General features: G+C 42.9%; 1 protein-coding gene across 1 annotated transcript; it reads left to right on the forward strand.

The window, feature by feature from the left end:
- Window positions 1-6,388: 6,388 nt before the first annotated feature.
- On the forward strand, window positions 6,389-6,826 carry LDOC1 (LDOC1 regulator of NFKB signaling). The gene has a single exon (XM_052663722.1). The coding sequence runs from the start codon at window positions 6,389-6,391 to the stop codon at window positions 6,824-6,826; it is 438 nt and encodes a 145-aa protein (XP_052519682.1).
- Window positions 6,827-17,032: the final 10,206 nt, after the last annotated feature.

The following is a 17,032-nucleotide window of genomic DNA, read 5'->3' on the forward strand; positions in this document are numbered from 1 at the left end:
TTTTCCTAATGCTTCTCTAAAATGTGCTTCACTGTTTTTATGTAGGCACACATATTCATTGGAAAACATGGTTAGCCCTGAGTCTACCTTTGTCATATGTGACACTGCCAGTTCTAACTATAAGTAGCACCATGATGGTACATGAGTGGTGGTAGATCATAGTGGTAGATGGTACATGGTGTTAGAGGGCAGCAGTATGTGTATATCCATGTGGATACAGACACAGAAAGAGACAGATGTGAACATACACATACACACTCCTGAGCAGTTCCTCACAGGAGATGGTTACTTTGGACTTGTCTCAATTGTACCAACAGAATTTTAATTTTAATTTATGGACTGAAAGAGGATATGGAGAGGTCAATGCCATTGACAAGAGGGAGCATGCCATGCCAAGCAGGGACATCTGGGAAACACCAGGTTTTAGTCAAAATGAAGAAAGGAGTGAGGGTGAAGACTTAGGCCAGAGAGACTTTACTGGAGTTTTCATGGGAAAGGCTAGGCAAGGCTAGGTAAACAGTTGAAGATTAGCTAGTTTAAATAATTCTAGTGAGCACTGAGGAATAGGGACTGTCCCTAATGTTTGGTACCTGGCCCTGAGTTGATTTAGGTCAGAGGAAATACTGACTTGGTGTCTGTGACTTAGATACAGGAGACAGTTTCAGAATCTGAGATCTGGACTGCAGGGGAGACATAAACAACTTTGGCTGTTAGTTTGGCCCTGTAATTAATGAATATCAAATAGACAAATATAAAATTAAGAAAATAGGACAGGACTCTAGATTCTTAGGGCTTCCCAGGTGGCACTAGTGGTAAAGAACCTGCCTGCCAATGCAGGAGATGTTAGAGATGCAGTTTTGATCCCTGGGTGGGGAAGATCCCTTGGAGGAGGGAATGGCAACCCACTCCAGTATTCCTGACTAGAGAATCCCAATGGACAGAGGAACCTGGTGGGCTACATACAGTCCATAGGGTCGCACAGAGTCAAACATGACTGAGGAGACTTAGCACGCATGCACGGATTCCTAGCATAATATCAATTCTTTGATATGAGGTTCATGCTTTTATTAATATCTGCAGCCTATCCTGAGTTTTTCCATGTTTCAGTTCTCTGCTGCCATGAAACAAACCATGCCAAAACTTCATGGTTTAAAACAACTGCCATTTTATTTGCTTATGATTCTGTCAACTTGGAGTTCATGTAGTTTTGGAATTCATGAGGCTCTCTTTGAGGTCAGCTGGTGTCATCCACTCAGCTACATTAAGGTGATGGCTCTGTTGAGCTGGAGTGTCCAAGGGGGAGCTTCATTCTCAAGTTTGTCTGCTGCCTTGTGGCTCCTCCACATGACCTCCTTTTCTCCATGGGGGTACAGTGAGCTTCTCTGTAGCATGACGGTCTCTGGGTAGTTAGACTTCTTATATGGTGGCTGGCTCCCGCCCAGTAGGGAGCATTCCAAGTGACAGGCAGATACCTCAGGTCTTTAAGACTTTGCCTCATAAGTTAAAAATTGCTTCTACCACAATTTATTTGTCAAATCAAGTCACAATGCCAGCCCAGATTAAAGGAGCAGATGAAATTGTTTCTACCTTTTGATGGGCCAAAGGTAAAGAACTGTGGCTTGTGGCTCAGCTGGTCATGAATCTGCCTGTAATGTGGGAGACCTGGGTTTGATCCCTGGGTTGGGAAGATCCCCTGGAGAAGGGAAAGGCTACACACTCCGGTATTCTGGCCTGGAGAATTCCATGGACTGTATAGTCCATGGGGTTGCAAAGAGTCAGACGTGACTGAGCGATTTCACATTTGATAGGTTAAATGGCAAAGAATTTATGGTTATTTTCAACTCACCACATCCATTATCCCTCATGAAAAATTTAGTCTAGATCAAAGTAACTAGCCAATTTGAAAGAGAGGTCTAAAGTATACTTAAATAAACACAAATTATGCCAAGTCACAGTCTTAACACTTACAAGAAAAAATTTATGATGATGCCAGATACTTTCTAAAATGTATGAAAATGTCAGAAACAAACCAACTATATAAACTCTTGCATGTTCAACATACTAACTATATTAAAATAAGTAAGAATGAAAAACCATGAGAAGAAAAATCTAGTGCAATATACTGTGGGCAATAAATGCTATATTACAGCCATCTAAAAACATACATGAAGAATACTGATTACTTAATAATAAGATATTAACTCATAGAAATCATAATTCGGTTATAGAAATCTGATTTTTCCAGTTCTACATCTTTGAAACTGTGAGTGTATTTGTTGCCATCCTTCTCCCACATCATCTGAGAAACTGAGCTATGTTGGATCTCTTTGGTTCTGAGGCAGGAATGTACCTAAGAAATTCAGAAGTACTATGCAGTTATGAAGAAGACAGCTCTGTGCATCATATCTCTGTGCCTCCTGATACGTGAGGGAGTTTGACATACATTTGTTAGCAGAACTATAGGTATTAGGATTCTGTAAACACTATGTATGTGTGTGTGTATACATATATATTATATCTATATACACATATCTTCCACACACATACACACACACACACACACACACACACACACACACACAATGGAAGGAGGCAAACCAAAGTTTGGATTTTCAATAATCCTCTTAAGTGAGATTTTGCAGGAAGAAGAAAAGGTATTGGGAATGTTTCCTTTTTATTTCAGCATGCCAGTATTAGTTAATTTCTTTTGACATAAGAATATGTTTCTTCAGTACTTGAATAAACACGTAAAAATGTTTCAGTGCACTTTAGTGAGCTGGAGAGGATGAAGACAGGAGGAAGAAAGCTGCACTGTCCTATTCCTCTCTTTAGGCTGAAGATCTCCACAGCCCCGCAGGTGTGGTTACTGTAAAAACACAGCCCCAGGTGGACCAGATTAAGAAAAGTGAGGGGGAGGTGTGTATGGGTAGAGGCCCATATCTTAGTAGCATCCATTTGACCCTCTGGCAAATATTCCCTTCAAAGCTGTTTTCTGCTCCTGTCTGCATATTTAAGTGTCAGCTTGAGTTTCTCAATCTGTACACATTCCTCTGGAAGATGAAAAATCTAGGAATGTTTTCATGTTTATTTCAAGGGAATCTTACAGTCTGACTGCTAGGTATATACCAGGGCAGTGTTTGGAGCTTGGAAGGAGGTAGAAATGATCAGCACCTGGGATCACTCACTCCCTTGGCCTTGGGCCCGTGCTCATGCCAAAGCATGGGGTTTGAACTCCCCTTGGAACGTTCTGGGCCAGAGCTGTTCTGATAAAGTTTCTGAGTCTGAGATAAGTCATATGGTGTACTTACTGCCGCCAGCATCTTCACATAGCCATAAAGGAAGTCACTTTAGAGGAAAAAGGGGAAGAAGGAAGGGGCCATGCAGTCATAAGCGGGATAAATGGGCAAGGAGGGTCTTGTAGGCCTTGACCTTGGTTGGGACAGCCTCACAGGCACCAGGAAGCTGGTTAACATGAGCATTACAATTCTATATAATTTATCTAGTGATACTACCCGCCTCTTCCCAACTGCTTCCCTGATGAACTGCCTGTCTCTTTTTTTCTCCTTCCAAGTTGGGAAGTGAAGTGAAGTTGCTCAGTTGTGTCTGACTCTTTGCAACCCCATGGACTATAGCCTACCAGGCTCCTTGGTCCATGGGATTTTCCAGGCAAGAGTACTGGAGTGGGTTGCCATTGCACCTCACAAAATCCCTGCTCAGCTCTGTGGTCAGTTCTGGCCTGGGCATTTCTTGTTCTCTAGGTACCCAGAGCCCTCTCAGAGGTAATACTAGTGGTTGATTCCTCTGGTTTCCTCCCTGACCTCCTCTGTCATGGGTTTGTAGGAATGGGAGTAGGACAGCAAGGGTCTAATCATCTCTGGGTCAACAGACCTTCCTAATCCACAGAATTCCAGTGCAGAAATAATTTTCAGTGGAAGCACATGGGCACAACAATCAGAGAAGCTGAGACAGTGGTATCTGTCGTACCACCAAAATACTGCTCTCCTGGGTTTAGGCAAGTCTATAACTCCTGGGTCTCAGGCTTCCAGAGGGCCCATCCCCACATATGGTCTTTGTGCAAAGGTCAACAAGACAACCCATGTCAATCGCCAGATCCAGTGCCTGCGGCAGGATGTGTGCTTCTGGGACTAAAGCCCTGGGCCTCTCCTCCAGGATTAGGGTCTAGAGCTGGAAAGTAGAGATGGATACTCACTGTGGCCCCAGGCAGGTTCACCTTCCACCCTGAGCTGTGAATGAACAGGAGGCCCAGAAACCTACCTCTAACACTTCTTGTCCCTTCATTCTAGCCACTGAACACTTACGGAGCAACTAGTTAATGCTTTCAGATGCAGAAGATGAAAGGATGAATGAGAGAGGGTCCCTGCTTGGTTTCAAGGGCCTTCTGATCCACTGGGGGAGCTCACATCCCAGGAGTGTTCAAGGGTTCATATTCCCACCTTCCTGTCCTTTTCCCTGCCCACGCTCACTGCAGTGGGATCCTCCTCCTCTCCCTTGGAACTTTGTCTTGTTTCACTCCTCTTTCTCAGCTTCTCACTTCCATGGATGTCCATCAAATCTATTGTAAAAGGACTGAATAGGGTTTAAAAATTTTATTTTGCCACTTTTATTACATCAGCCATAATTTCACAATGGAAACTATTCATGATCAGACAACTTGAGCATTTCTGAACACTCTGTGCTGCCACCACTTGTAAATTCTATCTTAACATCTGAACCCTGTGATTTTTTCATCCACCAAATATTTATGGAGTTTTGCTGTCGGCCAGGCACTTTTCTTGCATTATGGATAGAGCAACCAACAAAGCAAAGCCTCTGTCCACACAGACTTCCATATTAAAGTGGAGGCCGACAAATACACAAAGTGCTGTATGATATGATGGCTACTGGTGTGATAAATGCTGTGCAGAGAAATGAAGTGAGGCAAGGGGTTAGAGATTACTGGCAGAGAATGGGGTGCTCTGATAGGTGAAGTGGTTAGGAAAGTCCTCTTTGAAACCCGAGGGAGAAAGAGTCAGGCAATCAAATGAGGAGAGAGCCTTCCAAGGCAGGAAAAATAGAAAGTACAAAGGTCCTGGGGCCAGAGCTACTTGTGTGCAAGAATCAGCAGGGAGAACAATGTGGTTAGAGCACAGCAGGAACTGAGAGGAGGCACAGATGAGGTAGGGCCTGGTAGGCCATTACCAAGACTTTGGTTTTTCTTTTGACTGAGAAGGGAAAACTATTGGAGGGTTTACAGCAAGGAGGGGAAGTGATCTAACTTTTGTTCTAAAGGAGTCCTGTCCTTACTCTGGGGAATACATACACTATAGGAAGAGAAGAATGGAAGTTAAGTGGTTAGTTTCAACAGCCTGTGTGAGAAAGGAGGGCTGGGACCAGGGTGGTATTGATAGAAGTAACAAGAAGTGATTCGACTGGGAATATATTTTAAAGGCGTTCCAACAGAATGTGGTGGCCCAGAGGCTGTCTCCCCAACTCATTTGTCAACTATTTGAATAATCGCATTCAAAGTAGAAAAGCAAAGCCATTTTTAAAACACAAGTGTTTATTGTTAAGCAGGGGATAAATACCCAGTAGTCAAGGGACACTAACATTAGGACAGAAGTAGAGTCAAAGATAGGCAGGACTCCTGCAAATGGTGATTGGATGCTAAATTTTGCAGAACTTTTTACACTTTGCTATTTACAAAAATAATTTTAAACAAAGGGATAGAAGTACACAATACTATTTTCCAACCAAAGAAAAATCCCTTTTAAATATCGTTTTGTCATGAAAGACAGGACCCCTGAGGGTCTTTCATAACTCTTACAGGGTGTGACGCTGGCGTGCAGCCAGCACTGCTAACGGTTCTTTGGGTGAGGGAGATTTCATAAGCCAAGAAATGTGTTAAAACCACTCAGAGGGAACCCAGGGGCTACTGGCCCTCCAAGGAACACCGAGATGTATGAGTCGGCTTGGCTGAAGGGTGGTGAGTCCTTTAAACCTGAGCAGGTTGAACCTCTCTGAGAGATGGGTCTTTCGCGCTTGCACGGTCCAGGCTACGGCCCGACCCACATCCAAGGTTGGGTCTTCGCCTTTATCCAGCGGCCCCGGGATCTGCGAGCGCGGACCCCGAGCCCCCGTCCGGGCCACCCCGGCCCCGCCCCTTGCCTTCCCCGGCCCCGCCCCCTCCAGCCGGGCGGTGCCTGAGCGGGGCCGTCAGCTCGGCTGTGTGGGCGGAGCTTGCGCCGCCGCCGGGACCCCTGCGCGCACCGCCCCTCGCCCCTAGCCACCGCGCGTCTCCTCCGACACGCACTTCCTGCGAGGCCTCCGAGAGCACCTTAGCCTAGCCGAATCGAACTGCGCCCTGCCCTGCCTTTCCAAGCTGTTCGCAATGGTGGATGAGCTGGTCCTGCTGCTGCACGCACTTCTGATGCGGCACCGCGCCCTTAGCATCGAGAACAGCCAGCTCATGGAACAGCTTCGGCTGCTGGTGTGCGAGAGGGCCACCCTGCTGCGCCAGGTACGTCCGCCGAGCTGCCCTGTGCCCTTCCCCGAAACGTTTGACGGCGAGAGCTCCCGGCTCCCCGAGTTTATCGTGCAGACGGCGTCTTACATGCTCGTCAACGAGAACCGATTCTGCAACGACGCCATGAAGGTGGCATTCCTGATCAGCCTGCTCACCGGGGAAGCCGAGGAGTGGGTGGTGCCCTACATTGAGATGGATAGCCCCATCCTGGGCGATTACCGGGCCTTCCTCGATGAGATGAAACAGTGTTTTGGCTGGGATGACGACGAAGACGAAGACGAAGATGAAGAAGATGATTATTAGGCCCGGAGACCCTCGGTCCTAGAGGGGGAAGGGCACTGCCCGCCGCCACCCCCGCTGCCTCCCCGCCTCGCCCCGCCCGGAGCCACCGCGCTCCCCTAACGCTGTGATCCCCTGGCCTTTCCCTCCCCTCTGGTTGTCTTCCTCACCCTACACTCTCTGCCGTAGTGCATTGTCTTTGTTCCAGGCATAGTGCTCTCCAGTCACCTGCTGCTGAGGCTGGGGCGTCTCTGAAGTGCACTCTGCTGCCCACTCTGGCCAGCCCCAGGACCCTCACTGCTCATTAGAACTGTGTTCTGAGCCCCAGCTCTAGGGCAAGCCCCTCTTACAAACCGGTCAGCCTATACTCTGCCCTGCCGACTGTCAGGCCTGCACCTCTGCCCAGCGACCTGCGCTGCCACCCAAGCACCCTCCACCAGATTCCAGCGATAGACCCGGCCTTTGGAGATCAGGAGCAATCTAGAAGATGCCTTTGTGGGCTACACCTCCTGGGACACTGATTTGGACTGCTCACCAACAACTCCACCCCCCTCCCCAGGGGCTAATCTTTAAACTTGATTAATTGTTCCCTACTAACTCCAGGTCTTCCTCCTGGCCCACCAGATTGCTGCAGGGGCCCATTGTGCCTGGCAACCCAATTGTTGACATTTCTCCTATGCACCAGTTTTGCACACCCGTCATCTTCGTTTCAAAATTGCAGCAGTCCCATCGAGGTGTGCATTTGGACAAAAATACTAAAAACCAAACAATACAAACAAAAGCGAGTACTCAGCCCAGCTCCTCAATGCTACCTGGAAAAAGCATTTGCATTCTTTTCAATAAATTTCAAGCACTACCGAAAAAAAAAAAAAAAAACCAACAACAGCAAGTGTCTTTTCATGGTTAAGGGCTATCATTGGCCTTTGCCACTTTCACCCTGACTCTCATTATTCCCACTGGTATCAGGGAATCTAATTCAACTTTCAATCTCTGTACTCCCCACTGTCACGACTAAGCTCCAGAGGACAGTTACTACAGGGCTTTATGGGGAAACTGGTACTACCCCCACTGATGCCTTTCTTATAGCCCCGGTGAAGGGAGTGTTCTCTGGTGCTTCTGAGGTGGCATGGGTAAGGGGTGGCTGGGCAGGCAGGTGGCACACCATCCCAAACTGGGACAATTTTGAGAGAGCTTCAAGGGGACACTATTAATAATTAGACTGGAACAAGTACAAGTCAGGACACAATATTTCTATTTTCATGAACTTTGGGGTTCTTTCTCAACATGGTCAGAGATGTTCTGCCTGTTAACTCTTAGTGCCTGTGGGGTGCTATTGATTTTAGGCTTCAATACATAGTGTAGCACATTGTTTTAAAACCCCTTTTAGGTGCTTGAGCTAACATTAAATCCCAGATCCTGGATAAATGTGTGCATACTAAATGGAGCCCGATTTGAACATTTCATCTTCCTCAGGCAGATCCCCTTAGATTTCCCACCCATCCATGTGCCCCAGATTCCTACCTGAAGAAACTGACAAGATACCTAGATCTTGTACTGCTGCTATCTGAGCTATGCTGAGATCTCTTTGTGGGCCCGGAAGGCTCAGAGGCACTGAGGTAGTGGGGTGAGTGTTGAGAAGAAACTGCATACCTTTGTGAGGCAATTACCCAGTTAAGTCGCTGCAGTGTTAAGTCAGGGAACCTTGGTCCAGGGGTTTGTGGGGGCTGCCTATGCCAGCCAGGACCTGTCATGGAGGATTTGAGCTGTTCTGAGTTCTTATCTGTATCTGCCCCAATGTCTTCATTGTACCATATCCAGAGCCAGCCCTACCTTAGAGCTTCTAATTTAGGTAATGAATTTCCTTGTTGTTTAAGACCTTTCAATGCTAAGTGTTCTTTTATTTGTACTGGTAAACCTCACAGTGTGGGTTAAATGAGATCCTAATCATTCTCCTGGGTAGTTTATGGGTGTGGCTTCAGTGAGATCACACACATGAGATAGTTTGAACTGTCCCTGCTACAGGATGAGCACTCAGTAAACTTGGGCTCTTACTCTTAGGCCTGGGAACCGAAGCATCATTCCAGAAACACATCTCTTGCTATGACCTTGGCTTCAGTAGGAAAATGTCAGGAGTCCATAGGAGCAGGGTAGGCTCAGGGATAGTGGAAATGGGAGCAGCACGAGACTTTGTTTACTCTTTTGGATCTGGCATGAAGTCAGATGAAAAGTCAGTTTACAGTTACTTTGGTGAAGAGGCAAAGTCCAGAGCAGGAGTCATTTTTCCAGCCTAAGCAGGTTGTTTCTGGAGGGTGTGACAGGGGTAGATAACCATATAGCAGAGGAGGTTGAGGTCCATCCTGGGGGTGGATGTGGGAAAGTGCTGGTCAAGAGCTGAGAGCTGAATGAAACCCAGTGAAACCAAAAATCAGTCATCTGAAGTAATCAGTGGCCTGGGTAGATTTAGAAGAGAAAGAGATATGATGGTCAAAGAAATGTAGATCTTGGCCTTATGGTGAAATCAATTTGTTGGTTTTATGGTGCCTTGGGCCAAAATTAGGATGCTACCTTGATACAAGGTAAGGTCCAGAAAGAGAATCTAAACTGATTAGATATGAGGGTGACGTTTTCAGGGTGGAAGTTGAAGGCATGAATAGATGAGATCTCCCTACCACCAAACCAAGTGAGTCCTTTCTTCTCATGGGGAAGTAAAGGGTCTCTGGTCAGTGAAGATGCCAACACAGTGCCTGAGTAGCACTCATGACAGCTAGGCCAGGAGCTTCTGGAATCTGAAATGCACACATCCTGGGCATGTATGCATGGGTGTGAGCTGACTGTGTGTGTGTGTGTGTGTGTGTGTTAGTGTCCTTCATGTGTCATGGAGGAGCAGGTTATGCTGTGAGCTGCAGAGAGGGGCAGTGTTAAGAATCTGGCTCCTTAGGGGCAGATTCTGCAATAAAAGCATCAATACTAGCAAGGGCATGACTCCCATGGGAGGAATTCATGATAGTTTGATTGTAGCATAAGCACAGCAGAAAAGAATGGAGAAGCAGATAACCACATCTGAACAGAGTGTCACCACTCAGATAGAAACTATTAAAAGTAGGTGAAAATGTTGAAATAGCAAGTATGAACTTCAGACTCCTGAATTCCCATCACACTGGACTTGAAAAGGTCACTGAAATTATGCTGTTAATGAAATCAATCATATTGTAGATCATACTCATGGAATCATATTAAATCTTCCAAAGTATGATTGAATTTCTCTAATCACTTGAGTAGGTAAGCAGTGCCATCCATTAATCCTGTCTTATTGTGTTTTGCAGGATGGTATGTAAAGCTAAAGGTACATTATGTACATTGTGTTTGGTTATGTTCTGTTATTATAACAGTGATTTGGAAGTAGAGGGAGATGTCTTCTTGAAATTAGTGGAATATTTATTTTTTTAATAAATAAATTTAAATAATTTTTTAACTTCTTAAAGCAATTAAAATGAAGCTAATAAAGGGGTATCTGAATTTAGAACATTCCTGAGAATGTTTTCCTTGATGGATGATCAATGTGGGATAATTGTATGAAGTATATATATTATTTGCTTTGAAATATGAATTTTGCTGGGCTTTATGGTAAAGAACCTGCTTGCCGATGCAGGAGACTCAGGTTTGATCCCTGGGTCTGGAAGATCCTCTGGAGGAGGGCGTGGCAACCCACTCCAGTACTCTTGCCTGGGAAATCCCATGGACAGAGGATCCTGGTGGGCTACAGTCCATAGGGTTGTGAAGAGTTAGACATGACTGAAGCTACTTAGTGTGCATGCCTGGATGAATTTTGCTAAAGTAGCATTAGAAGTGTCTGGTAGTTTGCATTACTCAGTAGTTCAAGTATATTTCCTGCAGTCTTATGTCCACTTATTCCTAAAATTAAATACAAGGAAATATGACCTGTTTGGTGTCCTTCGACAGTGCTGGAACCCCTACTTCTGATCATTCCCCTTGCATTTTTTCCCTTCTTGTCTGAAATGCTTCTGTTATTATTTATCTTCAAATATTGTATTGTCCAGAGAGTTTACAAAAAACAACAACAACGCAGTTAGCCCGTGATGGATAATAGCTTGTTTGAAATAATTATGAACTGCATAGAAATATTTGTTAAAGGAGCAGAAGCCCTCCCCTGAATGAGTTAGGGGAGGTGGTGGTGAGATATTGCAAAGGAGGTTTCAGAATAGTTAGATAGCAGCATTTATGTACCTCCTGGTATGTCACTTATGATCGATAACAAATTAACTTTTCTTAATATCCATAATATTTGCATACCTTCTTCCCCCACCCTAAATGACAAAGGATTTCATGAGCAGAATTATAATAATGTAATTCTTCTATTTTAATCAAGTGTTAGTCACTCAGTCATGTCCAAATCTTTGTGATCCCATGGACTGTAGTCTGCCAGGCTCCTCTGTCCATGGAATTTTCTGGGCAAATACTGGAGTGGGTTGCCATTTCCTTCTCCAGATCTTCCCAACCCAGGGATCAAACCGAGGTCTCCCACATTGCAGGCAGATTCATTACCTGTGAGCCACCAGGGAAGCCCATTTTAGCCAAAGTCCCTACTTACATGACAAGTCAGTTCAGAATCAGTCAGCTCAAGATAAAAAACTGTCACAAGACTCTTATGTTCCTCACCTAAAATTGTTACTTTTAAAACAAATAACAGTAAAGGAAAGCAAAGGGTATTTCAGTGGTAACTGAAGTAATTGGGGTATTTGTTCTTTAGACACAGATAATTGCACTGCCATACAAGTCTTTTAGAACTGCTCATATGAATGAACACAATTAAATTTTTAACATGTTCACAAGTAGGGAGAATAATATAATGAGTCCCCATAGACCCATCTCCATATTCAAAACTTACCAACATTTTTGCTTCACCTATCCCTTTTCTTTCTTATAATTTTTATGGAATATTTAAAATAAAATCTCAGATATCACATTAATTCACTCTTTAATATTTCAGTATGTTTCTCTAACAGATAAGCCTTTAAAAAACAATCCATAATATCATCACCATCATGTACTAAAATACTATGACTCCTTAATATTTAATACTCCATATTCAAATATCCACAGTAACTTTAAAAAGTGTTTTAAATTATTGTTTGAATTAGGTTTCAAAAATGTCGACACAGTGCCTTTGGTTTATATATCTCTAAAATCATCTTTTAACTAATAACAATGGCCCTCCATCTTTTTTTCCCCTGAAAAATATTTATTGAGTAAACCAGGTCATTTGTCCTATGGAATTTCCTATATTCTAGACCTGCTTAACTTTTTCATATCCTTGCCCAAGTTTCTCTCGGATTGTTGGTGTTTCTCAATTTTTTAGAGGCTCTTTATTCATTAGGGATTGATGATACATGTTGCAAATATTTATTTTTATAGTGGTGTAAATTTTTGGCCATGCCATGTGACAGGTGGGATCTTAGTTCCCTGAGGAGGGATTGAACGTGTGCCCCATGCAGTGGAAGCACTGAGTCCTAACCAATGGGCCATAAGAGAAGTTCCTTATTCCCATGACCATAATCCTCCATATGTTTTAATCTTAATATATCAGATAACTGAATTAAATAGTAACTACTTAGTCTAATTTTCACTCAATGTCTTTTAGTTAGCTAGTTTCTTTTTCTTTTTCACACCCTTCATCATTCATTTTTTAATATAAATTTATTTATTTTAATTGGAGGTTAATTACTTTACAATATTGTATTGGTTTTGCCATACATCAACATGAATCTGCCACAGGTATACACATGTTCCCCATCCTGAACCCCCCTCCCACCTCCCTCCCCATACCATGCCTCTGGGTCGTCCCAGTGCGCCAGCCCCAAGCATCCAGTATCATGCATTGAACCTGGACTGGCGATTTGTTTCATATATGATATTATACATGTTTCAATGCCATTCTCCCAAATCATCCCACCCTCTCCCTCTCCCACAGAGTCCAAAAGACTGTTTCTTTTTCCATTTTTAGTTGTTTCTTCAAAAGGTAAAGAACCCTGTAAAACTCCTGGAAACTATGTAGTCTGAGGTTTTGATGGTGAATGACAGTTTTGTTTTAGGTAGTTTTTTTTCTTTCCTAGCTCCACTGTCTTTTAGCATTGAATGTTATTTTCTAGAAGTTTGAGGCCATCCTAATATTTTTCATTCACAAACTCAACAAAAATATCAAATCAATTGTGAATGAAAAATATTAGGATGGCCTCAGATTTCTAGAAAATAACATTCAATGCTAAAAGATAGCGGAGCTAGGAAAGAAAAAAAAAAACAGAAGCAGAAGATATCAGGAAGAGGTAGCAAGAATACACAGAAGAACTGTACAAAAATGAGCTTCATGACCCAGATAATCACAATGGTGTGATCACTCACCTAGAGCCAGACATCCTGAAATGTGAAGTCAAGTGGGCCTTAGAGAGCATCACTATGAACAAGCTAGTGGAGGTGATGGAATTCCAGTTGAGCTATTTCAAATCCTGAGAGATGATGCTGTGAAAGTGCTGCACTCAATATGTCATCAAATTTGGAAAACTCTGCAGGGGCCACAGGACTGGAAAAGGACAGTCTTCATTCTGATCCCAAAGAAAGGCAATGCCAAAGAATGCTCAAACTACTGCACAATTGCACTCATCTCACATGCTAGGAAAGTAGTCTAAATGACCACATATTTGCAACATGTAGTCAAAATTGTCCAAGCCAGGCTTAAGCAATACATGAACGGGGAACTTCCAGATGTTTAAGCTGGTTTTAGAAAAGGCAGAGGAACTAGAGATCAAGTTTCCAACATCCTCTGGATCATGGAAAAAGCAAGAGAATTCCAGAAAAACATCTGTTTCTGCTTTATTGACTATGCCAAAGCCTTTGACTGTGTGGATCACAATAAACTGTGGAAAATTCTGAAAGGGATGAAAATACCAGACCACCTGACCTGCCTCTTGAGAAACCTGTAGGCAGGTCAGAAAGTAACAGTTAGAACTGGACATGAAACAACAGACTGGTTCCAAATAGGAAAAGGAGTACGTCAAGGCTGTATATTGTCACCCTGCTTATTTAACTTATATGCAGAGTACATCATGAGAAACACTGGGCTGGAAGAAGCACAAGCTGGAATCAAGATTGCCAGGAGAAATATCAATCACCTCAGATATGCAGATGACACCACCCTTATGGCAGAAAGTGAAGAACTAAAAACCCTCTTGATGAAAGTGAAAGAGAGTGAAAAAGTTGGCTTAAAGCTCAACATTCAGAAAATGAAGTTCATGGCATCTGGTCCCATCACTTCATGGGAAATAGATGGGGAAACAGTGGAAACACTGTCAGACTTTATTTTTGGGGGCTCCAAAATCACTGCAGATGGTGACTGCAGCCATGAAATTAAACAACGCTTACTCCTTGGAAGAAAAGTTATGACCAACCTAGATAGCATATTGAAAAGCAGAGACATTACTTTGCCAACAAAGGTCCGTCTGGTCAAGGCTATGGTTTTTCCAGTGGTCATGTGTGGATGTGAGAGTTGGACTGTGAAGAAAGCCGAGTGGCAAAGAATTGATGCTTTTGAACTGTGGTGTTGGAGAAGACTCTTGAGAGTCCCTTGGACTGCAAGGAGATCCAACCAGTCCATCCTAAAGGAGATCAGTCCTGGGTGTTCTTTGGAAGGACTGATGCTAAAGCTGAAACTCCAATACTTTGGCCACCTCATGTGAAGAGTTGACTCATTGGAAAAGACCCTGATGCTGGGAGGGATTGGGGCAGGAGGAGAAGGGGACGACCCAGGATGAGATGGCTGGATGGCATCACTGACTCGATGGACATGAGTTTGAGTGAACTCCGGGAGTTGGTGATGGACAGGGAGGCCTGGAGTGCTGCGATTCATAGGGTCACAAAGAGTTTGACACGACTGAGTGACTGAACTGAATTGAAGTATTACTCATTTTTTTGGTCATGTTTTTGTGTAACTTGGTGTGAACATTTACTATGTGGATTTGAGATCTGCTTCCTTTCTGCAAAAATTTCATAATTATTTATTTAAATATGTATAATGCATGCTGATACTTATTTATGTTGACTCTCTTTTATCTGCCCTCTATATCTTAAATTTTCTCAGATTTTTTACAAATTTTTTCTTCATTTTCATTTTATTCTCTTTACTTCAGTCAGTCCTGTCCTCTCTGTCCTTTACAGTGATTTCAGAAGTATCTTTCATTCTTTGTGTTGCTTCCCGTTTGACTTCATATGTGACAGTTTTGTTTTATCCAACTTCTTTGCCAAGTGTCGCGAGCTCATGCTTGTTTCTGTTGACTCGTGCATATTCCTGAATCACATATTTTTCATTTCTTCTCTTGTTGTGTAGCTATGAATTCTTTATATCTTTTAAATTGATGGTGATGTGCTGTGTTATGATATGATGGGTGATATAAATCAAATATCTTTTCTCGGCAGTTTTCTTGTTGGGAGTGTTATTTGCCATTTTTTTCCTTGTTTCTTCCCTCCTGTGGGAGTGCATCTAGGAACCTTTCAGTATCTTGCCTCCTTTCCGATAACGCTGTTCATGCTCAGTAAAGAAGCTATAAGTCAGCCTTTCTTGTCTCTTTTAGTCTAGTCCCAACAGCATTTTCTCTGGCAGAAATAACTCAGTGTTAGTGACCTGTGTATTGCATACTTCCCATTTTTCTGAAATGAGACAAATCTGACTCTCCATTCCCTTTTCAAAACATTTCCATAGCACTTTCATGTTTTCACTGTACCTGAATGTACCTAGATGGTTTCCGACATTATTTTCAGAATCAACATTCTGTACTTTCTATTCTTGTCTCTGCTGCTCAGTAGTTCTTATCTCTTAATCACCCAAGATAATCTCTACCCCTGAGAAACATGAGCTAACCATTGAGAGGGATTGAATAAGATTCAGCTCTGGGGGTGGGAGAACCTGAAAAGTAAAAAGTGAATTAATGACTTAGAATGTTTTCTCACTACAGCTGCGTGTGTGTTTGTGTGTGTGTTTCAAAAATAGGATCAATTTTAGTCTCAATTTTTGGAACAACTTTTTATCCCCTGTGTAACAAGAAGAAAAATGGAAGGGTTTTAGCCATCTGTGAAGAGGCACTGCATATGTAGCAGATCCCATCAACATGTATATGGGGGAAAAAAACAAATCTGTTGTCCATTGGAATAAGAAATGAAGAAGGTAAAATTAGCACCAGAAATTGGACAATAGAAAAGATTTTTAAAAAAGCATACATGGAAAGTTTTATTTGCTACAAGTTGAGAATGGATTGTTCCTCACACAAAGTTTGAGTTCAATGAAAATATATTGGGAATCAGAAAGGCTGATCCCTGTTTAGCTTTGCCTTAGATTTACTCTCCCAAACTGAAACAGCTTACTGAACTCTCTGGTTTTAAACTTCTGTGCCTATGTCATGGGAATAATTATATCTTAGGGCTAGTATAAGGAAAAACTGCCTAGTATCTTATCTGGTAGTCAATTAATATTAACATCATTCTTTTCTTCAATAGGTATTATTTAGTAAAATAGGAGTATAAGATTGGCTGTTATGCTAGTTGTGTGCTTTGGTAGAAAGCCACTGTATTGGGGGATTTGGAGTGTTAACAGAAAATGTGGCCAGCACATCAAAGTGTTGGATATTAATGAGTGTTAAGAATTAATTGATATGTGAACAACATTTGACACTTTAAAATTACTTTCACACATCAACATGAATCTGCCACGGGCATACATGTGTTCTTCAGCTTGAACCCCCCTCCCACCTCCCTCCCCGTACCATCCCTCCAGGTCATCCCAGTGCACCAGCCCCAAGGATCCTGTATCGAACCTGGACTGGTGATTCATTTCTTATATGATATTATACATGTTTCCATGCCATTCCCCCAAGTCATCCCACCCTCTCCCTCCCCCACAGAGTCCAAAAGACTGTTCTATACATCTATGTCTCTTTTGCTGTCTCGCATACAGGGTTATCATTACCATCTTTCTAAATTCCATATATATGCATTAGTATACTGTATTGGTGTTTTTCTTTCTGGCTTACTTCACTCTGTATAATCGGCTCCAATTTCATCCACCTCATTAGAACTGATTCAAATGTATTCTTTTTAATGGTTGAGTAATACTCCATTGTGTATATGTACCACAGCTTTCTTATCCATTCATCTGCTGATGGACATCTA

Source organism: Budorcas taxicolor, chromosome X (assembly GCF_023091745.1).
Source record: "Budorcas taxicolor isolate Tak-1 chromosome X, Takin1.1, whole genome shotgun sequence".
In the NCBI taxonomy this organism is placed as follows: domain Eukaryota; kingdom Metazoa; phylum Chordata; class Mammalia; order Artiodactyla; family Bovidae; genus Budorcas; species Budorcas taxicolor.

Excerpts from the sequence above, each read along its gene's own strand:
- LDOC1 (XM_052663722.1), top strand. The coding sequence starts at position 6,389 with ATGGTGGATGAGCTGGTCCTGCTGCTGCACGCACTTCTGATGCGGCAC.